The sequence below is a fragment of the Xyrauchen texanus genome, chromosome 2 (assembly GCF_025860055.1).
Source record: "Xyrauchen texanus isolate HMW12.3.18 chromosome 2, RBS_HiC_50CHRs, whole genome shotgun sequence".
NCBI classification, from domain to species: Eukaryota; Metazoa; Chordata; class Actinopteri; order Cypriniformes; family Catostomidae; genus Xyrauchen; species Xyrauchen texanus.
This window is the reverse complement of record NC_068277.1, coordinates 17,313,433-17,338,210: the sequence shown is the minus strand read 5'-3', so window position 1 is coordinate 17,338,210 and position 24,778 is coordinate 17,313,433. Positions and strand designations below refer to the sequence as shown.

The following is a 24,778-nucleotide window of genomic DNA, read 5'->3' as shown; positions in this document are numbered from 1 at the left end:
TTTAATTATGATCCAACGTGAATTTTCTTTATAAAAAAGTATGATCGTGCTTGGTAACATGTGCATGTAAAATGGCTAGAAATAGCATTTTAGCTTAGTGTAAAGCTGACAATTTACAAAGGTTTATTTCTATTTCTTCTGCTCCAAACTTACTTCAAACGTAATTCTCTGTCTGCTCGTATGAATGTAACACATCATAAGAAAGTGTTTCACCGCTGTAAAAAATGCACTTTGCCTTGCATCATTTATAAAAAATATTTCATTTAATATTTAGAACTAAATATTAAATAAAACAAATGACAATAAAATGCAAAGTAATCTCTTCACTAATCAAAATACTTTATGAATGTACCTGTATTCTAATTATGATTTAAATTGTAACTGTAGTGGAATACAGTTACTTATATTTTGTATTTTAAATACATATTCATTACCCCCCAACCCTGGAGATCTTAGAGGCATGTGTGTGCCTTTCCAATCATGTCCAATCAATTGAATTTGCCACAGATGGACTCCTATCAAAGTGTCGAATCATCTAAAAAATTATCCAGAGAAATCACCTGAGCTAAATTTAAAATGTCATAGAAAAGGGTCTTAATACTGAATAAAGTGTTTTGTTTTTAATAAATTTGCAAAGTAATCAAAAATCTGGTGTGTTTTTTTTGTCATTATGGGGATAGATGTGAAAAAGCAATTTAAAGCATTTAAGCATAAGGCTGCAACATAACAAAATGTGAAAAGAATTAAGGGGTCTGAATAATTTATGATTGCACATATATATATATATATATATATATATATATATATATATATATATATATATATATATATATATATATATAATGTAACAAAACATGCAGATAAATAATATGAGTGATAGATTAATGTTTGTTTCAGTTGACCTGGTCAAGTTTACCCCTCCAAGGAGAAAAGAGACTGAACCCTACCCTGACCTGGTCAGTTTTATTTCTTATTTGGGTGAATCTCATGAAAAAACACAATTCAACACAAAATTTAAAGAAAAAAAGTTGTTTAACATCAAAAAAATGTAATCTTATTTGTTAGGCCATTAAAGGAATAGTTCCCTCAAAAATGAATATTCTTCTAACATTTACTCACCCTCATGGCATTCCATATCCTTATGACATTCTTCATTCTGTGGAACACAAAAGGAGATGTTTTAAAGGTGCACTCAGTAATGTTTTTCTTTATTTAAAGGGGCACTCAATAGTTCTCTAGATGCTGTACTTCCATTTATCGATGTGGATCAGCATGATCATCTCTGCTGCCCCCTCCAGGTCTGGAATATAATTTGCATCTGGAAAATGTTTGACATAATTTCTAAAGTTATTTATTACTACTATAATATAATTGCTTTGCCCAAAAACAAAAGTCAGAATTCAAGCGAAAATACATCTACAGTTGGACAGATTATTATTGTCCCTCATATCAGTAATCTTTGGAGACTGTTTAAGTTTCACATTATTTCTAAAGACAGTTATTACCGTTATTAAAGAACTGCTTAGCAAAAAATAAACCTAAATTATCTAGGGATACAGAATGTAATGGTAAAGGAAAGATTAGAATTGTTTTTGATTATCAAATTTAGCATGTCCATGAAAGTTTTGTTTCCAAGCAACCAAAGTCATGGTTTACACAAAATTCACAACAATCGCTGTGCCAAGCTACTAAACGAATGAAAACAAATGACATTTAATAGAGGTGGAGGTAGATGGGCCCCACTTACTATAGCTGTGATAACAAAGAAAATAAAATGGCACATTGCTTTCTGGTTGTGTTTATAAATACAGTTGAAAACTATCCATTACTAACATATGTTGACTACACACGAAATGTAAAAATTCCACTAAAAGTATTTTAGAGAGTGGTCTAAACAATTGATAATTCCTTACCTATCCAACAAAAAAGAAGCAACATGAGCATCACTTCTCAAGTTTATCTCTGTCATCAAATCTTTCCACCTTGTGTATGCCGTACCGGTGTTTACTTGCGGTTTTTGCCTTTGTTGGTCTTTCTGTCTTCATGTTTCAGACATTTTTCACTTCTTTGGCAGTATAGCTACTGAATCTCCTATTGCCTCTGCTTCTAAAGCACGATAATAAGTATTCTCCATTGTATTCTTTTTGCTCCGCATCACCAAACACTGCGCTAAGCATAAATATGCGTATCTACATAGGCAGCAGCCAATGAGCACGATCATTTTCTTCTTTGACGTTTAGTAAAACACAGAAGACCATCTCATTTCAACATGGTGAAACACATTCAAGGGGTAACCCACACCATGTATAATAAAAACACTTTTTTGTAGAAAACTATTATGAATACAGCCTTCATCTCATGTAAGTGTACGCCATTTAGATCACTCTTCACAAAAACATGATTCATTTGTGAATGTGTAAAACCTTTTAAATTAGCCCCAAATTACTGAAATCGCCTTTAAGAGTTTTACTTCTAATTAAATAAATAGTAATTTTGAAACATATGATAAAATTATGACCACTCATGTGAGATTAAGAGTTCAGTCATATCAGAAATATTTTAAATCTCTTTTATTCTAAATGGAGCAGGGGCACCTCATGGAGCAGCCTTGTTAGCATCACATGACCAGCTGAATACAACTTGCTTAAACCCAGTATCTGCCCTGTTAATGAACACTTTCATTCATGGGTTAAATGAATCCTGGCTGACTGTTTGTATAGACTTTCTACAATGGGATTTGGTAACTGAAAACAACTGTGTTTGAATGATGCTGCATCCAGACCACTAGGTGTCAGTGTAAGCCATACTACGACATACTTCAAATAATTACTGAGTGCACCTTTAATGTATGTCATGAGGTGCTTCTCATTTCTTAAATTTTGCTTCCTCATTTCCTTGCTCATCCGTCCTCGAGCCCTTGACATGGAAACCGATCCATGTCCGCCATCATGAAGGACGTATCAATTAGCTAAATGCACCAAGTGGAGGCAAGGATCGAGGATGGAGGAAGCTTACCAAGGACGCTTGAGCAAGAAAACTCAGGAGCTTCCTATGCACCTGACGCATGCATAAATTCTCCTCCCCCTTCACATCTGACACAACATTCATGCTTCACCTTTGTGGTTTAAATAAACCATAATTGTCAAATACTTTAACTCTACATCTTCAATTATTACGTTTTATAATGAAAATATCAATTTATCAAGTTTCAACAATATACTGGAAAGTGCCCCGATGTAATGCAGCTGCGCAGCGACGGCACTCTGAAGTGACGCGTGAGTGAGCAGTACATCGATTCCTCTGTCCTCGTTTCCTTTCCTTCCATCCTTTCCTTGTTTCCTAAGTGGGCAGAGCAAGGAAAGGAAACAAGGACAACAAATGAGAAGCACGCTTGGTTCATATTTTCAATACAAAGGCGGTGGATAGTGCCTCACTTTAAAGCTTAACAAGGACCCTAAAGTATCATAAAAGAAGTCCATGCGACGTGTGCGTCATATGTGTTTTGTGTTCTGCATGAGAAAAAAGGCAAACGAGTTTAGAATGACATATGGCTGATTAAATCATTTTTGGGTGAACTGTTCTTTTAAGATTTATAGCATTGTGACTTGACATGTTTTCATGACTATTAAGCACATTTTATACCATGTTCTCATCACTGTAAGGTGTCCAGATTTTGACATTTTGACATTTTTTTTTATCCATTATTCTCAGTGGTGATTGTCATTAGATTCTCATAACCTACAGTCAAACAGAGAAATAATACACAAACAAAATCTTATCCCACTTAATAGAATATTTTGTCTGTTCCATTAATTGATATTTATATCTCTGAGAAGAAGACTGATATATATTTATGTTGTTAGGGGTCTTGTGATGATTGGAGCATATCTGGAGATGAACCAGAGTCACCGTAAGAATTTATACATTTAAATATAATTTTATTGCAGCTTACTGTTACTGCTACACATAACTATTACTTTGTATGATGTTCACTGCTGCAGGGGTCTGCTGCAGAGTGTGGAGGAGGAATTGCATAGGTGAGACATTTTCTGTGTCACCATCTTGTGGAGTTGTAGCCTACCTAATGTGCATTCTGTTCCAAATGTGCAATTTCTGTCCTCTAATACGAAATAAATATCACACAACATCATGACACAATGAGAAATGTTTATACATAACAATTCGATTTTTATTTGTCATTACATTGATTCAACTTGATCTCTTCTTTTTAGGAGTTTGACAGTTAAAAGGCTGTCTTCATTTGAGGTATGGTATAAAAAATTGAGAAAAAAACAATGAGCAAATAAAATGTATGATTAGATGACAATTAATGTAAGGATGTAAATGATTTATAATATTACAGTGGAGTAAAAGGAAGAGTGGACTGTTCAGCCCACCACTCGTCACTGCTACGGCATCACTTCCTCCCAAGAGATCTTTAGACTCCGATCTGGAGGACAAAGACCTGATGCTTCGACCAAGTGCTACTCTGTGCCCTGACACTGTACCAAAATCTGGTATTACTACATGTACATCTATACAAAACATGGTCAGTTCACCATAATACATCCATTATAACAATATTTTATTTATTTCCTGTGCAGTGCTGTTAAGGATTTCAGGCAGTCAGGATGTGCGGCAGTGGTGCAGTGACCCTTGTGTTCCTGATGGGAAAGATACACAGGATCAACAGAGGACTCTTACAAGAACTCTCAGCAGAGACATGCCTCTCTCTCCAGAGTGGAGCACCATGAGAAAGAAAATGGAAGACTCTGTGAGTTACACAATGTTACATATAACAAAATAAATCATTTATACTTCAAATGACATGCTGATACCCCACATGATTTAACACACCTAAGCTAAATGAATGTTCTTATTAGGATTGTCAATCATTAAATATATTTGAATGAGTAGCTTATTTAAAAATTATAATTCTGACATGGTTTACTCACCTTCAGATCACTCTGATACATGTCGTTCCAAACCCATATGGCTTTCTTTCAAAAACGACATAAAAGCACATTAAAATTATCATAATATGGGTCCTTAAAATTTTTGTATTATATGTACAATATATACAGGATTTCTGAAGCCACTTTGTGCTTTGAGGAAAAAAAAAGAAATATGAATAAATATATATATGTTTCATCTTTAGTAAAAATGACAGAATTGTTATTTTTTCAGGGCAAACAAATCCTTTAATCATGATTACTATAATTTTTAAAGTTATAACTTGACATTGCGTCTTTTAAAAGCGTGATGTATGATAATGGTCAAAGTAATTTGTCTAGTGCACGTTTATGTAAAAAAAAACATTTAAATCCAGTCAGGCACATGAAAGTGTCCTGTGTAAATCCACTTAGGATTAATCTCCCATGACAGGACAATCTCTCACCTCTCTTCACCTGTATGACTGATTGAGCACCAGTGGGTGAGATCAAGGGTGCAATCACGGAAAAATAGGTGTTGCATATGCATATGTATTTGGTCCTTGTGATGTCACAAACTCCACAAATTCCAAACGAGACATTTTTGCTGCTTGGTTTAAATAAATGCTCTTTTTCTATGTAGGAGGAAGTTTTCAGTTCTGAAACTTACAATATGTTTTTATAGTACAATAAACCAGGCGCGGTGCAAGGGGTGGGCTTAAGCCCTGGATGTTTCAGCAAATGCCCAAATGTGTTTATAACTTCATACTAATCACAGAGTTTTCATGCACGTAGTAAAAAAAAAAAAAAAAATACTTATTAGAACAGCTGTTCTACTCAAACAGTGTCTTCATTCACTCTTGACAAGCACCGCCCAATCAGACAAGAAGTACAGATTGACACGTAAACTAGCCAATCATTGATAAGGATTTACATACGATCCTGCCAATGATATTGGAAATTTTGGATGTAATTACCTCAATGCTTTAGAGACAAATGGTTCACAGGTATTACTTATGGGTCATTGACAAATTACACCCAAAATTAATAAATAAACTCTAAAAATAAATAAATAATTAAACTTTCAAATTGCCATGTGGTGTAACCATTAAGTAAAAAGTATTATAATATGTGTGTGTGTGTGTGAGTGTGTATTATGTATCTATGTGTTTGTGTATACTAAGAATAGATTATATAAAGTTAATTATGTGATTGACGAATTGGCAAGTAAGAGAAATGGACAGATTTTTCTGTCATCCATGGCTGCAGCTGTGCACATGTGAAACCTTAGCTGTGCCTTTCTTTTGTTTGTTAATCTAAATTTTTGGAAAGTCTGGTGTTCTTACTTTGTGATCATGCATTTTTGTTGATGAATATTATATAATTTTTTAGATTTTCTATAGGCAGGTTCCTAATAGGAATAACAGCTTGGTGACATGGCTCTGGAATTGTAGGTTTTAAACATATGGCCTGTATTCAGTGAGTTTGATTAAAAATGATAAATGCATAGAGCAGTATTATTAAGGAGGATTGCGGAGGATTGTCTACAGTGGCGGAATAAAGCAGTTGGTAGATCTGAAATATTTTCTATCCAACTCATTTTTTTGCTCAGGCATAGCTTTTTTGGTTTTATATTCTCAAACAAACAATATTGAAAGACTTTTACTTAATTTTAAAATAGACTTTTTGCAGATGTATCTATTAAACATATTTTAAAGTGCATCCAGTGTATTATGATGCATACATGGTCATGGATGTCTGTGGGCTAAGCACTGGATGTCCAATGACCCTAGAACCGCCCCTGTAATGACCTCTTATATGTCAAAAGAAGGAAAATTTGAATTCTTATGTTATGACCCCTTTGAGAAAGTACACATTAAGCCTGTCATTTATTTTCTGAGCCATTAAAAGTATTACTGCCAAGTTTTTTTTAGACAAAAGGGATTATACAGAAACTGTATTTTTAAACTTGTATTCATAGAGAGCTGATTCTCATGGACTTCCTCCCACTCCCCAAGTCTATGTAAGTTTAACCACCTAATCGCATGTTCCTCAATGGGTCTATCCTGTTAGATAACAGTATTGAGTGTGTTAAACCCAGCTATTGCTACAGTAAATTAGAGTGCATTATAACACATAATATTTATTTTAATAACAAATAATTAATTAATGACTGTTTTTCATAATGTACTTCTGTATTTATGACAACTTCTAAATATTTCATCATGCCTAGATGGGAGCCTGTTTTACCAAAGTCTTTAATGGATGCCCATTGAAAATTAACTGTGCTGAGACATGGGTTTTTCCTAAAACTAGAGGTACGGATTTACTTCAATCCTTCTGACACTGAACTGTGAACAAATTAAAATCTAATACAGTATAAATATAGAATTTTAAACCAGTAAAATTAACTAGTTATAACAGAAAAGTACCAGTATTAACAGAACCAGAGAGTTATTGCATTTCATATTTGATTCTTTAATCATTTTCCTCTAGATCAGTATCTAATTTTGGGGGCTGAGGAGGGTGTCTACATTCTTAACTTAAATGAGCTTCATGAAGACACCTTAGAAAAGGTACTGTTAGCTGTTACATTTGTACTGTATATGTATATTAATATGCAGTAGACAGATAATATTATCAACAATAAAAAGCTCAAATTATATCCTTCATTACCTAAACTCACATGTGTTAAACATTTTATTACATTTACATTATTCAAACATTTAATATCATGCCTTAGTATTTGAATTAATACATGACTTTGTCTAATTTATGAAAATGCAAGAACAAGAGTACAATACCTTATTTTAATGGTAAATATGTTTTTATCTCTTGATCTCCATTGCAGTTGCTTCCACAGAGGTGCACTTGGCTTTATGTCATGAACAATATCTTAATGTCCATCTCTGGTATGTACATTTTTATAAAGGTATAAATGTCTGTGCAATCAGATTACATTTCTAAAATAACTTTCACGTCAAATGAACATACTGTATGCATAATGGTTGTTAAAAGAATAATTCATCCAAAAATGACATAACAAACCCGCAAACCTTTCTTTTTTATGTGGAACACAAAAGGAGATGTCTAGGACAATGCCAAAGTTGCTCTTTTCCACTTAACAAAAGTGGATGGGGACTTGGGCAGTCAAGGTCCAAAAAAAAATATCAAATAAAAAACATAAAAGAAGATATTGAAAGTCTTCTTAAGCCATTTCAAAGCTCTGTGTGAGAAAAAGACTGAAATTTGAATTAAAAAAGAAGTCCATACAACTTACGTGCTATATTCCAAGTCTTCTAAAGACATCAGATTTAGTGAAGAAATGTAGTGAAAATATTACTGCCATTCGGTGAAACTCAGGGAACTCAACACTGTAAAACCAGAAGAATATAAGACACTAAGAGATCTTTGCAACAGGTAAAGGATGGGCAAGGAGCAGGCGGGAACCGGCTGAACAGTAAACAAAGTTTAATAAAAACTCAACATAAAAACATAAGGACACAGACACATATGCAACGCGGCCTGTGTCTCTATCTCTCTCCCGCACCGCATCTCCGTCTGCCCCTTATCTCACTCTCCTGTTGATCACCTGATTCAGCGCCGGCAATGCTCCATCACGGCCCGGCCACGCCCTCCACCTTGTCACAATCTTATAGCCATATACAGTATAACGATAAGATAAGATAAGATTGAACTTTTTGTACTTCGTATGAAAATTAGCAGCATGGACATTCTGCATAACATTTTATTTTTTGCTCAAACTATTCCTTTATATTACACAAAACATGCACACAACAAAGCAGTTTTTTATTTGTATTTTCTTAGGGAAGTCATCTCAGCTCTACTCTCATAGATTAATGGCTCTGTTTGAGCAACGTGGGCACTTGCAGAGGAAACAGAGTCACTTGTCTCTCGGCACCAACCGGTTCACAGATCGGATCATCCACAGGTCACTACCACTGAAGTCAATTTGAGACTGACATTTTTTACTTAATAACTCAAATTATTGTTAAATGCTGTTCATCTCATCTTAAACTCAAAAATATTTTTTCTCAGGAAATTTGCTGTGTCTGTGAAAATCCCAGACACTAAGGGCTGTCGAAAGTGCAGTGTAGGTGAGGATGATTTTCTGCCTAATAATGAACTAATGTTGATTCTTGTTCTAGCTTCATAGAATGGGCTACAATAAGCAAAAACCATGAATCAAATGTCATGAATCAAATTATTTTACATGAAATATTTCTTCTCTCTTCATTAGCTCGTAATCCATACACAGACAGTACATTCCTATGCGCTGCTGTTCCCTCTGGACTTGTTCTGCTTTTGTGGTATGAACCTCTGCAGAAGTTCATGCACCTGAAGGTAATACACTTCTCAGCTTTACTTGACTTTTGTTCATATATGCAACATATTGTCTGCTTGCTTTTGTGGAGTACAAATATATCTGCATTGTTTTATGATGGTAGATAGACAGACAGATAGATAGATTGATTTCCTTAAAGAGCTTCTATATTTCTACCTGATTTAACCCTTAAAATAAATTTGTTGGTGTAATGTGGTGTGTTCAGGGTGATTCAGTGAATAAAACCAGTTAATTTCAAAGTTATCACATGCCCCCCCCCTCAATAGGCTGAATGGATAGATGGATGGATGCATAGATAGAATGTACAGATAAAAATACAGATACATTATATGCACAATGCACAATTTCGGATATAAGATATAAGGCACTGATCAAAACTAATAAACAACAGTTATTTCTCTACTGTAAACGTGTATAATAATATTTATTTATAATTGTAATATTATAATTAAACTACATTTCTCATTAAAAAAAAATTTCTTCAAGTTTTTTTTCTTCTCATTTTCTCATGGAAGCACATAGCGGTGCCCCTTCCAGACCCGTTGCCCATCTTTGAGCTTCTTGTGTTAATGACCGATGAGCTTCCTCAGCTCTGTGTGGGTGTATGGGAATGTCCCCTTAGAAATTATGATCAGCAAAATGAGCAACAGCTAAAGTTTGACATTATCCACCTAAATGGCATGCCAAACCCTCAGGCAGGTAGGTGAACCCCCACTTGTTTGTAAAGCATGTAGATACATTAAAACAGGCATATTACTAATTCAAACCTGCACAGATTGGGGGCTTGAGAATAACCAAAATTCTACACCCATTGCACCTTGCATGTTTTTTTTCAAAGTCGATCATGCTTTCAGCTATTATTAAGAGTAATACTCTCTTGCTGTGTAAAATATTTTATTATATTAAAATCCTTTGTGCAGAATTCCACATATTTTCTCTCACAATCATTGAAGAAATGTGGAAAACATTTGCAGATTCCATATAGGCCTGCTGACTTTAACACTTTAAGCTCTGAAGGTGTTTTTGAAGATTTCCTGTTTCAATTGCATGCCAAAAATTACAACAAACAAAAGTTGTTTGCTATCATTTTAAAGAAACGAACTCTGCGCCATCTCCTGGTGGCCATATGTAATTAGAGTGAACAATCCTCTCTGCCCATATTTGGATGACTTCCACTTCTGGTTGCAGTGATCTGAATTCTAATATTATTGGTTTAGTGTATCATGATGCTGGAAAACATTCTACATCATTTCAGTGCAAAATTATTAATAAATTATTATTAATAATGCCTACGTGCTTTGTAAAGTATAGATTCTAAGCTTTAAAACAATACCTATTGTGTGTTGGTGAAGATTATAGTTATTCATATTTTGATAATTGTTTTTTCACAGCAGGATTAAAGGGTTAATTTGACTTTAAAGTGTGTGAATGTGTGATTTTTGTCTTTTCCTTTCTTAGACAGTGAGCCAATAAGGGCTGTACAAGTTACACAGCTGGATAGAGACACAGTCTTGATCGCACTGGAAAGTACGTATGATGTATCAATGAGTTAAGTAATAAGCCATTCACATATTACTTATATTCTAAATCAGTTGATCTTCGCTGTCATCTTCCAGAAACAGTGAAAATTGTCAATATGCAGGGTGTCCCGAGCAAGGAGTTAGCATCTGAATTGGAGTTTAACTTCCCTATTGAGACTTTAGGTAAGTCATCAGACTGAACAAACCTAACATGGAATATATTATATTATATTATATTACATATTATATTTGATTAAATATTATTATATTATAAAAACAAATAAAAGCACAAACTAGTTGCACAAGTGACTTAAGTTATTTTATGTAATTGAAATGTGTTGTTTTTCAACAGTTTGTTTAGAAGAAACTTTTTTAGCATTCTGGAAACATGGGCTTAAAGGGTGCAGTCTTCACAACTGTGAGGTGAGGGATCGTGATGAAGTGTTGTCTGTTGTTGTGTATTGAGTGTATTATGATCCATGCATGGTACATATTGTCATCTTTTGTGAGTTAGTAGCTACAGTATAATAGTTACTGTGGATTAGAGATTTTGGTCATAATTCTTAATTCATTCTCATGTGTCTTCATAGACAACACAGGAAATCACAGACGAAAGCAGAGTGTTTAAAGTTTTAGGCACACACAGGTATTCTCTCTCTTCCTTTGTCTCACACTGTTTTTCCTTTTAAAGGAATGTTCCATGTTCAAAGTTATCCTCTTTAAACAGCAGATAATAATAATAAAATATATATATATATATATATATATATATATATATATATATATATATATATATATATATATATATATATATATATATATATATATATTTTAAGCAACAATTGTTTTTCCAGAGGGTTTAAAAGCAGAAAAATTTAGCTTGCATTTGTGTTAATGCACTTACTGTATATTACAGTTTTTCTCAATTGCTTTGGCACAACTCTTGAATGAGAATTGTTTTCAAAACAGTAAGTTCAAATCTCACCAGCAGGATTTTTCAATGTTGCTGTTTTTTATAGATGTCATTTTGTGTGAATATTCTGTTCACTAAAAATGACTTTACATGTAAGAAATGTGTAAAAATGGACCTGAAAATATAAATTTACTGCATACATACAAATGTGCATGTCCTTTTTCGGTGTACTACAGTATTGTACAGTATTGACTTTTCCTAGTAAACTTTTACCTACTGTTGAAATAGGTATCTAAAAAGCTCAGTGTGATACACAATGGCATTCAGCTAGACAAACCTTACATTCTTGTACAGTACAGTAAACAGTCAGTGTCAACAACAAAAGTAGAAAAATTAAATTTGTATATAACAAAAATGTCCAGGGTTGACTGCCATGGTGAAAAACATCCAGTGCGGCTCACACAATGACAAAAAAACCTTTCATTTTGGTGGCATTGGCCAATTTACTGACACAATAACTTGGTTTTGAAGCATGAATTAAATGTTTTGGGTGAGTTACTGCATTTTGCAGACATGCAATAGAGATGTGATGTCCCATAAAACAGTTGGGACAATTGCACTTACAGTTTAGAGAATGTTAAGACTGTTTAAAAACATGAGCCAAAGCGATTGAGAAAAACGTTTGGTTACGTATGTAACCTCCGTTCCCCGAGGGAGGGAACGACACGTTGTGTCGGAGAAGCGACACTAGGGGTCTCTCTTGAGCGCCGATATTCACCTCTGATCTATTGAAAAGGGCCAATGGGAGTTGGCAGTCAGTATTTGCATACCCGGCCCCCGGACATACGGGTATTTAAGCGGGGCAAATACGGGAGTTCATTCAGGATTTTTCTGAGGAGCCGGAAATTGTCCGGCCACAACAGTGGCTCGGTTCAGCGACATGGCGGAGGAAAGACACAACGTGTCGTTGGGTTTAAAAGCAGAACCGCCGACACAGAGGCGGGCAGGGATTTCATCCAGTGCCGCGCATCGTCTGTACCTGGCTGCACGTACCCTTCCCCAATGCCCCATAAGAACATCGGGATCCTTCTAGTTACCCTGGGAGGGGAACAAGGCGATGTTTGCCAACATGGGAACGGGCCAGCCTGGCTGGGCCTCTTTCTCTCTATGTTTCTCGCATAGAGCAATCACGGCCGGGCCCTTACACACATATAGGGAAGGGGTCTTCCCAGACCCTGCGGAGACCACACCTGCCCTTTTTCTTGGGGAGGAAAAGTGGTAGACACGCCACACGGCCGCCTTAGGGCTCATGTGGAAAGTATGGTGCGGTGGTAGATCCCAGCCTCGAAGGGGAGTTGCTACAGCACGACGACCGGGCAGCTGTAACTGCCTAAGGGAGACACGGGGTCCGCTCAGTAAGGAGACAGAACCGTGGAAATACACACAGGGGAGTCCGCACACTTCTACTTTACCTGTGGAGCACCTATACCAGTACAGGGTAGCCATCAGGATACCCGCAGTGGCTTGGGTCGGCGAGTTCCTCCGCTGAACCGCAGACTCGGAGGGCTGGGGAGGAATCGACCAGGGTCCCGACTTCGAGTGGGAGCCCTGGGAAAAGGCGCACTACTTAACCTTGACGTCAGGAAAAGGCGCTGAGCGCAAGCGATCCACCCGCCGGTCGGTTCACGTGTTACCGAAGTTCTACGGGCTCGGACCTGAGAAAACACGAGACGCAACCGACTCAACGCGGAGGTTGTAAAACCTTGCAAAGGTGTTGGGTGTTGCCCAACCCGCGGCTCTACAGATGTCTGCTAGGGAGGTGCCCTTGGCCAGTGCCCACGAGGACGCAACACCCCTTGTTGAGTGAGCTCGGACCCGCAAGGGTAGGGGCATGGCCTGGGTGTGATAAGCCAGTGTGATGGCATCGACAACCCAGTGGGCGAGCCTCTGTTTGGAGATGGCATTCCCTTTCTGCCGTCCCCCAAAGCAGACAAAGAGCTACTCAGAGCGTCTGGTGCTCTGTGTGCGGTCCAGGTAAATGCGCAGGGCGCGCACTGGACACAGCAACGAAAGGGCTGGGTCTGCCTCCTCCTGGGGCAGCGCTTGCAGGTTCACTACCTGATCTCGGAATGGTGTGGTTTGATCCTTGGGCACATAGCCCGGTCGCGGTCTTAGGATCACAGACTTATCTGCCGGACCGAACTCCAGGCAAGTGTCGCTGACAGAGAACGCTTGCAGGTCCCCGACCCTCTTGATAGAGGCGAACGCGATCAGCAGGGCCGTCTTAAGAGAGAGGGCCCTGAGTCCAATTGATTCAAGCGACTCGAGGGGGGGTCTCTGGAGTCCTGCCAAGACTACCGAGAGATCCCAGGAGGGAACTAGGCCTGGCCGGGAGGGATTTAACCTCCGGGAACCTTTCAGGAACCTGAGGATCAGGTCGTGCTTGCCCAAAGACTTGCCGTCTACAGGATCGTGGTGGGCGGCAATGGCGGCAGCACACACCTTGAGGGTGGACGGGGACAGCCTCCTGTCCAGCCTCTCCTGTAGGAATAGGAGCACAGACTTGATAGCACACCTCTGCGGGTCTTCAGTTCGGGAAGAACACCAATCTGTGAACAAGCGCCACTTTAGGGCGTAAAGGTGCCTGGTAGAAGGGGCTCTGGCTTGGTTGATTGTATTCACAACAGTCACCGGTAAGCCGGCTAGCTCTTCCGCCTCCCGTCCAGGGACCAGACGTGGAGGTTCCAGAGGTCTGGGCGCGCGAGAGAGGAGGTCCTTTCTCAGGGGAATTTGCCAGGGAGGAGCTGTCGCGAGAAGCTTGAGTTCCGAGAACCAGGTCCGAGTGGGCTAGTAGGGGGCCACTAACGTGACTTGCTCCTCGTCCTCCCTGACCTTGCACAGCACCGGTGCAAGAATGCTCACTGGGGGAAATGTGCACTTGCGCAGCCCCGAGGGCCAGCTGTGTGCCAGTGCGTCTGTCCCGAGGGGAGCCTCTGTTAGGGCGTACCAGAGCGGGCAGTGGGAGGTTTCCTGGGAGGCAAACAGGTCTACCTGGGCCTTGCCAAACCGTTCCCAAATCAGCTGGACCGACTGGGGTGAAGCCTCCACTCCCGCCGGGCAGGCGTTGTCGTGATAGCGTCCGCTATGATGTTTGAGCTTGCCGGGATGTGAGTGGCGCGCAGCGACTTGAGTCACTGCTGGCTCCATAGGAGGAGACGGCGGCGAAGTTGTGACATGTGGCGGAGCATACGCCTTGGCGATTTATGTACGCCACCACCGTGGTGCTGTCCAATCTCACGAGGACATGTTTGTCCCGAACTAACGGGAGGAACTTCCTGAGAGCAAGAAGGACGGTCAGCAACTCCAGGCAATTGATGTGCCAACGCAGCGGGCCCCTTTCCAACGGCCCGCTGCTGCGCGCTCACTGCACACGGCACCCCACCCGGACCGGAGGCGTCGGTCGTGACCAGGACGCATCGGGACACCTGCTGCAGGGGCACTCCTGCCCGTAAAAAGCAGAGGTCTGTCCAGGGTCGGAGTGTTTTGAGGCAGGCGGGGTGATCCTTACCCGATGCGTGCCGTGGTGCCATGCTTGTCTCGGGACTCGAGTCTGGAGCCAGTGCTGGAGTGGTCTCATATGCATCAACCCCAGTGGCGCGACCGCCAGGAGGACGCTCATATGCCCCAGGAGCCTCTGGAAAAGTTTTAGAGGGGCCGCTGTGCCTGGCTTGAAGGAAGCGAGGCAGTCCAGCACCGACTGAGCACGCCGCTGCGTGAGACGTGCTGTCATTGAGACTGAGTCTAACTCCAACCCGAGAAAAGAGATGCTCTGAACCGGAGTGAGCTTGCTCTTTTCCCAGTTGACCTGAAGCCCCAGCGGCTGAGGTGCCGGAGCACCTGGTCTCTGCAGATGCCGGCTACTCGTAGCAGGGCAAGGGTCGCCTCTGCGATCTTCGTGAAGATGCGAGGGACAGAGACAGGCCGAAGGGGAGGACTTTGTACTGAAACGCCTGGCCGTCGAACGCGAACCGTAAGAAGGGTCGGTGTCGTGGCAGAATTGAGACGTGGAAGTACGCCGCCCTTCAGGTCTACCGCTGCGAACCAATCTAGATGCTGAACGCCAGCCAGAATATTTCTCTGCGTGAGCATCTTGAACGGGAGTTTAAACAAGGCCCGATTGAAAACTCGCAGGTCCAGGATTGGTCGTAAGCCGCCTTTCTTGGGTACAACGAGTAAGGGCTGTAGAAACCCTTCCTCATTTCGGTTGGAGGGACGGGCTCTACCGCGCTCTTGGCTAAGAGGGTCGTGGATTTCGCGGACGTCCCTGAATGGGGGCGGAACCGGGCAAACTGAATTGCGTAACCGAAGTCGAATGGTCCGGTGCAGCCAGCGTGATGCGTTGGGAAGCGTAAAGCCACGCTTCCCAGCTCTACGCTAGGGGCACCAAAGGGACGAGTATTTTGGACGTACCGGCGGGCCTTGCAGCGGGCGGAACAGGTAATGCAGCGTCGGGCGGCTTCGCTGTGCCTGAGGCTGAGGTGCTGGGAATAGACTCAAAGCACTTACCTTGCTCGCAGCACCGGCAGGGGCGGGTTCGTGACTGAGGAGGAGGTCTGATGCTGGCGCCCTCTGGAGTCGCCTGAACCGGCCGGCCGGGGACAGTCGTGGGCAGGCGGAAGGCGGATCGCCGCGTCCGTGTACCGGACTGTCGTAATCTGAAAGCAGATTGCCGTGAGAATGGCATTTGCGGGCCAGGTGACCCAGAGGCAAAGGAAATAGCTCTATTATTGAGAATGTGGAAAATGTAAAAACAAAGGATTCTTCTCCCGGCCCTCCACCGGGAACGGAGAGGTCTTACCACCTCCGGAGCTAACGCCTCTGGGTCGGTCGCCTCAGGAGCGCCTGGGAGCCTTCCGGGTCCTGGAGGGGTCCGTGAGACGAGGGGCGCCCTCTTTCTGCGGGGAGCTCAACGTGGGGCTGAGAGCTAGGCCCGCCTCGCTCGTTGAAAGGAGCACCACTTCCTTTCTTCCTTGAAAGCCACAGGAGAACACCTCGGCGCAGCAGACAGGGCATGGCCCCTGGCGGCAGGTTTGGCGGGCGGGCAGGACGTGTGACCTGGCCTCCGCTCTGTTTCTTCACCACTGAGGACTGCTGGGTGGAGTCGTCAGGTGGTGTCGCCGAATGGAGCTGGGAGACTGGAGAGTTTTGAGAAAGCGTGCTTTGTCTACCTCCTGTACTACGACCAGATCCAGTCCATTTGTTGTGTTTCTGGACCACGAGGGTGGACATCGCCTGTCCGAGTGCAGTTCCTGCAGCACGTCAAGAACAGGACTACCCAAGTACAAATCTTGAAGTGCCTTGGCCCGGTGGACTTGCAGGGAGGGGCCATGGCATGCAGGGGGGGAGCGGTCTGGGACCGTTCTACCGCTGAGGGTAGTGAGAGCGGAGGAGGGAGGGAGCTTGGCTCGCTCAGCTCGTCGTGCATGTCCGGGAAGGAACGGGGGGGCGCGGCTGTGGGCGGCGCACCAGCCCGTGAATCATCAAGCCCGGGGAAGCATAGCAGATCTCCATGCATCAGGCTCAGACTGGGCAAGCAGACCCGTAGGTGGCGGCCCAGGCGAGTGACGCTCTCCGATGCAACGGTGATGTCGTCATCCAATGTCCGGGAGCTCCAGGGACCGGGCGGCCGGCCATTAGGCGGACCGCGCTTATCCCAAGCTCGTGAGGGAAGCAAGCAAGCGTGCAAGGGGGGGGGGCGGGGGGTTTTGAGCGGTTTTTACCCGGCGAAACGCAGCCCGCCATTATCCAGGGATCATCTTCATCGCTCGCGGCACCTGCGTCAATCCCGTAGGAAGGAGGCGAGGAGCAGAGGGCGGCTGAAGTGGCTTTCTTCCTCACAAGAAAGCAGAGATCGCAACGCTGCTGCAGCTATGTTCTCAGGCTGAAAACATAACCCATTGGAGAGCATGCTCATCCCGAGCCCAGATGGAAAACAGCAAGCGTGCCGGGAGGCGGGGGTTTCAAGGGGTTCACCCGGCGAACGCAGCCCGCCATTGACCCCAGATCGTTTTCATCGCCACGGCGCCTGCCTCAATCCTGTGGGAAGGAGGCGAGGCGCGGGGCGGCTGAAGTGGCTCTCTCACTACAAGAGAAAGCCTACGACCGCAATGCTGTCATGGCTATGTTTTCGTACTGAAAACATAGACCATTCATAAAAACGCTGCCTGCGTGTTTCGCGAACCCAGGTACGCCAGGCGGTTTTATGACCGTCAGAGGTGGGGAGAAATCACCGCCTCCAAAAACTACACAGGGGCGGAAAGGCATCTTCAGAAAGACGCGTCCTGAAAAGGACGTTCAACGCCGCTGTGTTTGCTCTTTTAGAGAAATTTACTCTTTTAAGGAAAATAACTCTTTTAATATACACAGTGTGTATGTGTGTCTGCGCTGTCGAAGCGCTCAGGGGCAACAATGCACGCCGTGCAAAGTGAAGGAGAAAGCCGCTGTTGTGTGCCGTCAAGATCCGAGGAAACAGGAACGTTTTATAGTGGTGTGTAAACTCGCAGCAACTGCAGACAGACCATCGGTTTCGAAGAAATTTCTGAATGAACTCCTGCATTTGCCCCGCTTAAATACCCGTATGTCCGGGGGTGGGGTATGCAAATACTGACTGCCAACTCCCATTGGCCCTTTTCAATAGATCAGAGGTGAATATCGGCGCTCAAGAGAGACCCCTAGTGTCGCTTCTCCGACACAACGTGGAGAGAGCGACAGAAGGGGAACTGTAATTATTCAGTAAAAACCTGCTTTTTATTTGAACTGTAAAGTTTGCGGAATCGTTCTTTTTGAGGTGAGAGTAATTTTCTAGGTGGAAGAACTTCTAGTTTTACAGAAGTAATTCCTGTGAGTGATGTTTGCTCCATGTAAATAGACCCTTTCTGGTATCCTTGCATGTATCAAGTGAAAGTTATCAGGTTTACTGGCTTTACGTGGTCATGATATGATATTTCAAAGTAATGTATACAGTAACACAGATAAGGTCAGTATGCAATGTTATCACACTAGTCTTGTGTTAACATGTATAATGTAAACACTTAAAAAGTATTGTTGCTTTACTTTAGAAACAATTTGTATTTGAATGTTTATTGCTTGGCCCTGTATACTTCCATTGTAAGTAGGTTGCTGTAACTGCGATTTTTGCAATTTTTTTTAAAAAGTAGAGGGATGAAATCATTCTCTGTGGTAATCTGTCGATAGAGCGTAACATTCATTTAATGTGAATAAACATTGAATTTATCTCGTTAATTTATTTGTTTACTTTCCTCAAATCTTGTTTTACAGAGACATTGTTTTACAAAGCACCCCGACTGAAAACCCTTCAGCCACTAGTAATTTATACATTTTGACTGGCCACGAGAGCAGCTACTGAGGAAATCCCAGAGGACCACGGGTGTAAAAAGTACTCAGTAATTATACTTAAGTGAAAGTATGGATGCTGAGTAAAATTGTTACTAAATTAAAACACCAAGTATGCAGCCAAAAACATTCTTGAGTGAAAGTAAAAAATTATTCACAGTAAATTGTACTTAAATATTAAAAAATTTACTTTTTTCCAAGCTAGAATGAAATCAAGAGAGGAGATTGTGTGAGAGAGGATGTTGGATGACTGGTTTGTTAAGTCACCTTTGTACTGTAACCGAAGACTGTCATATTTCTCCCCCAGTGGCATTTGCAACCTTGTGATATAATAACAAAATGTATGCAAAATAATTTGTATGTGGCCTGTTGTAAGAAATACTGCAATTTCCTGGTGGATTGAACACTAGAGGCGCTAAAACAACAATTAATTTTATACCCATTCATTAAAATCACAAGTAAAACAGCAGATTATCAGTTCATAAACACAAACTTCTCACTCTGTTCCTCGCACAATGCTATCTTATGAACTCAAAGCACTTTTAGTCTAGCGCATGACGAATTTTAAGTTTGTATTACATAAACAACTACATTTACAAAGCGATACAAAGGACTGGGGTACGAGTCCTGATGAGCACGCGAGTGGACATGTAAGCCGAAAATGTCATAGAAGCACCAGAAAAATACATGGTTGCTTCAGAATTAGTTTTTCATCTCACATTTGCTTTTTCTGACTCTATTGGATAGGTTTAGGTTTAAGGTTTAGGGTAGGGAGGTAGGTAGGTTTTGTTGATTTAAATCTTGATAGAACATTAAAAACCTCAAGACCTTTAAGGTTAAAAACCTCATCTGTTCGGGAGAACATGTCACTCTTTTTTAACACCACACAGTGGACGTTTCATTTCGGAACTGCCCTGAGACTTGGAATGTAATTTTTTTGGGCAAAAATGTTGCCAGTCATGCAATGTTCATTGCATGGGAGAATGCACCCACGAATTGTGATGTCAGAGCCCCCAGCCCCTTGAGACATAGAGAAAGATAAAAAACATTCAAAACATTCTTCTTTGAAGAAAGCAACATTCTTTGAATAATTGTTTTCTGAGGTTTGCTACCAAACCTTGCTGTTGAGCAGATGAATTCAATGAAATTCATAATTAAAAACACCCAAACACTTTTTTATCCCCTTTTCTCCCAATTTGGGATGCCCAATTTCCACTACTTAGTAGGTTCTCGTGGTGGTGCGGTTACTCGCCTCAATCCAGGTGGTGAAGGACAAGCCTCAGTTGCCTCCGATTCTGAGACAGTCAATCCGCTCATCTTATCACGTGGCTCGTTGTGCATGAAATGTGACACTCCACATGTGGAGGCTCATGCTACTCTCCACGATCCACGCACAACTTACCACATGCCCCATTGAGAGCAAGAACCCATAATCACAACCACGAAGAGGTTGCCCCATGTGACTCTACCACCCCAAGCAACCAGGCCAATTTGGTTGCTTAGAAAAACCTGGCTGGAGTCACTCAACACATCCTGGATTCATAGGTGCTTGCTAACAGCACTTGCCCCTACAGTCTGTTAAGGCTAAATGGGGGATCTTTGTGTATATATGTGTGTGTGTGTGTGTGTGTATATATATATATATATATATATATATATATATATATATATATATATGTGTGTGTGTGTGTTTATATACATCACTCTGAACTATATAAACATCACTTCGTGCTCATATTTTTTAATGAATACATTGCATTCAGTCGGGCGGTCACATATGGTCTTGTCGCACAAATATTTCATCCTATCCAAAGCTCAAATCAGATCCGAAATTACGCCTCTGCAGATGGTCGGAACTCTATACAGCTGCTGTGTGACACTGTATTCGAAAAGACTGACCTCTTGTATGTCATCTGTCGTTTGTCGGATGCAGTGAAAAGGTGGCAAAATTGCAATGAGTACTTTTCAAGTTAGAATAAAATTGTAAGGAGGAAAAGGAGTTTTTTGGGGGGAAATGTTATTAAGTAAAAGTGCAAGTATTCCGTTTGCACTTGAGTGCAAATCCCAAAAAAGAATACTTAAGGTACACATTTTGAGGGTACAGAAAGTAAAGCCTGATACCTTGGCACTTTTGATTGTCCCTCTAAAGGTGTTTTTTTTTTTGTTGTTGTTGATGTACTCTGATAAAATTCCTTTGTAACTCAATGTGGATTAATGTGTGTTGGATTAAGCATCTGCCTTTAAGTTAAGAAATAATGTGTTAATTTTGTAATGAATGGACTATAATAATAATAAACTGATACCGTGCTGATACAAGCTTTACCATATGTCTTATTAGTCATGTCCTTAGGCAAAGACTTTTAAGCCAGTCGGCCATCTTTGAAATGCTGCAGGGAAGATATTTCCAGTCATGAAAGTGCAGCTCCTATCTACTTGAATGGGGAAAGACCGAAATCTCCTAAAGGGTTGATCAAGATTATGATCAAAGAACATATTTCAAATCAACAGTAAAACCTGACAACACTGATATCATAAAATGTGCTTCTTTACCACAGATTACATAAAAAGAGCCCCCCTCAATTTTCCAGGATTGTATAGCTAATGTGCATGCTGGTTCTAGAGTTGATTGACAGGCGATGTCCAAATCTAAAACATGGCGGGAAGTGGGGAATTCCTTTCTACATCCGTTGACCATTGGGCATTTCAATTTTTCCCATTCATTTTAATAGAAATGGCCCATCTCTGCAAAATAGTCTCTGCCTTAGATTGATTAACTTGTTCATTAAACTGCCTTGTGACAATACAGGGAATGGAAGAGCAAATGGGATGATTTGTTTGCACCATCTTGTGTAATTGTCCCATATTATGCTGTTTTGCGATTTAATTTAAGGCAATAATGTTGCAATTATGTTTACTTTTAAGACCACTGGCCTCATGGTGTTTGAAGTATGGAAAATGTAAGTTTTTTTGTATCATCTCTTCTTTAATGGAAGCCCTTGATGGCTTCTTGGCTTTCCCCCTATCATTGTGAATCTACAGTATTATATTTGGCCAAGAAAGCAAACCTTTTCTAAGGTCTCTGACTACACTGTGCTTGATTTGCTAGTTGCTTGATCACCATCAAGGTACTGTCTCTAGAGTAAGTGGACATTAATTTGGACAGAAAAAACATTCGTTATTATAATAAGCTAATTAACCATAGTACATTTCATAATTACCCTCTGAAGAAACAATTAAAAATGTAAATATTTAGTTTGAGTTCATCTTTTTATTGGTTTCATGATCTCAAGTTTGATATTGAAATAATTTTTCAAGTGCATCCTCAGGGAGGAGCTGTAACCTAAGAAATCATGTAACCTATTATTACAATGATACAAATGGACTTTTATAATAATTACTTATTAAATAAAGTGTTATTATATTTTGAATATATCTACTATATATACATTTTAAATGTACAGTCACAACCACAGATTTCTTAATAAACTCAAGTCAAATGACAATATCATGCTGTAAATATGTAAAATGCTTGCCTTATAGTTTGTAACAGCATATTTGTCAGATATAGGGCTGTCAAATGCAAAGTATAGAATTATTTTAAATGTATATAGCCTCATTTAATAATATCTGGGAAAATTTTATATATTTTTATGCAGGTATTTTTTTCCACATAGTCACATAGACACCCACCCACACTTGCAGGGCAGAACATGTTTATTGACGTACAGAGGTCTGCTGCATATTTTCTTTCCGATGAATTAACACTGTGGCCGCAGAACACTTTCAACAACAGTGTCATAATTTAGCTCACTAACTCTCACATATACACACAGGCTAGTCCTCGAACTGTGACCTGTTTTTCACACTTACTATATATGGTTCTGATGTGGTTGGTGGTCTTGTCTGATGGCCATCTTAAAGAAAACAAGACAAACTACAAACAGTTTTCAAATGCAGACCTTCAAAACCAAAAAAGTGTTTTTAGATTTGTTGCAAGTTCAAAAACACTATGTGCTGTGTTTTATGTGTAATATTTGATTTATTTATTATTTATCTAGAAGGTAAAACGTTTTGAAAAAAAAAATGTAAACTTCAATTACATTTGTTTAATAACATTTAATAACGAGTTAAAAGCAAAATGTATATAACCCTAAAAAAGTAAGGAATGCTATATTTTATAGATCACTTCTAGAAAATATATTATAAATATTTTAGTCGCTTGTTTCCAGTGTCAGTATATAATTGTCTTTGAGAAGATTTTTCCACCAGTAAATTAAACACATACATAGTTAAATTCTGATTTTACAGTTAATTGGTCAATAATTCTCTAATTCTTGATTCATGCTGAATGATTTAGTGAATTTTCTAATTTACAAGAACATTGGTATTACATTTAGAAAAAAATACATTTAACTTTTGAGAGTTTCTTTGGAGTACACTATTAAAAGAAATATTGTCAGGTAACCTAAAAATGTGCTTCATGTTGTAACAAGTCCAAAATATTATTCATATTATTAGTTATTATTATCATCATATATTGTTTATGACTAAATCAACCTGAATTAATTACATCCTGAGTGCACCAACAAAAGTCATTTTTAAAGGGTCAGATCAAGTAGAAATAGCACTTAAAGGAAACAAGTGCAACCAGTTTATTACGGGGCGCTTTTTGTGAAATGGGAACCAGTCTGTTTATGAGATTTACCACTGGCCTATATTGTGAAATTGATACATTTATTAATTGTCTGTTTACTGTATCTGGTGACTGACATGTCTAAAATGTGTTGTGGGAAGCAAAGGAAAATAACTTCAAATGCATGCCCTATTTGTCTTTTATTACCAAGAAAATGGTGACAAAGGCACTGATCATCAGCTCATCTTTAGAGGGCTTTTAGAAGTTCAAATTGGGGAGTTTAGTGAGAGATACCATGTCTATTTTCAACTAATCAAATTCGTTTTCAAGTCTATCTTGGTTTGAAAGTGAACAATCATGTTAGATGCAATTTTTCTTTTGGCACACATCCATTGCTCCTTCAAACATGATCATTTTGGCAATGTTGGTAATTGTTTGGGCTTGTAAGTAGCTAATTTTCTTTTCCTCATTACGATTTTACATTTTGGTCAATACTATGCATATATGTAGCCTACTGTTTTAAAGAAGTCTCAATGTTCTGTTTTAGCTGGAGTCCAACCAACACAAAGAAATGAAATTACATTGTTACAAACAGTTCAGCTGGGAGATGATGTAACACTCAAATGCTTCTTGACAACAAAACATGCCAACACAATAGTTTGGTATAAGCAGAGCATTGGTCAAATGCCTAGGGCAATTGCACTATCATACAATTACATGACAAAAATCAAATTTGTGGATGAATTTAAAAATGGAAGATTCACTATTTCAGCAAGTGAAAAATCTTTCCACCTCAACATCACTGCAACAACCAAGGAGGACACTGGAATATACTACTGTGGGACAGTGTTCTTGAATAAATTAGAATTTATCTCTGGAGCATATCTAATGACTAAAGGTGAAATCTATTCTGCTACCATTTTATAGATTTATAATTATATTTAGAGTTGACTAAACACTTTATTTGGCATTTGAAACCAAATAGTCTGATTGTTGTTATAT

At 40.1% G+C, this 24,778-nt stretch overlaps 1 protein-coding gene across 2 annotated transcripts in view; it reads left to right on the top strand.

Moving 5' to 3' along the window:
- Positions 1-21,977, top strand: part of LOC127656535 (mitogen-activated protein kinase kinase kinase kinase 2-like) — a 37,821-nt gene extending 15,844 nt beyond the window's left edge. Inside the window, exons 14-32 of one of the 2 annotated variants that reach the window (XM_052144908.1) lie at positions 898-956; positions 3,864-3,910; positions 4,002-4,037; positions 4,233-4,266; positions 4,364-4,517; positions 4,605-4,774; positions 6,913-6,954; positions 7,165-7,249; positions 7,428-7,507; positions 7,783-7,843; positions 8,760-8,883; positions 8,991-9,049; positions 9,193-9,296; positions 9,813-9,996; positions 10,756-10,824; positions 10,914-11,000; positions 11,170-11,240; positions 11,408-11,463; positions 19,069-21,977. In XM_052144908.1, the coding sequence (XP_052000868.1) occupies positions 898-956; positions 3,864-3,910; positions 4,002-4,037; positions 4,233-4,266; positions 4,364-4,517; positions 4,605-4,774; positions 6,913-6,954; positions 7,165-7,249; positions 7,428-7,507; positions 7,783-7,843; positions 8,760-8,883; positions 8,991-9,049; positions 9,193-9,296; positions 9,813-9,996; positions 10,756-10,824; positions 10,914-11,000; positions 11,170-11,240; positions 11,408-11,463; positions 19,069-19,156 (1,610 nt within the window). In that variant the 3' untranslated portion in view covers positions 19,157-21,977. Of the gene's footprint in view, positions 1-897; positions 957-3,863; positions 3,911-4,001; positions 4,038-4,232; positions 4,267-4,363; positions 4,518-4,604; positions 4,775-6,912; positions 6,955-7,164; positions 7,250-7,427; positions 7,508-7,782; positions 7,844-8,759; positions 8,884-8,990; positions 9,050-9,192; positions 9,297-9,812; positions 9,997-10,755; positions 10,825-10,913; positions 11,001-11,169; positions 11,241-11,407; positions 11,464-19,068 lie in introns of those variants that run through there. The other variant, XR_007972177.1, reaches the window with a different exon arrangement.
- The last annotated feature ends 2,801 nt before the right edge of the window (positions 21,978-24,778 follow it).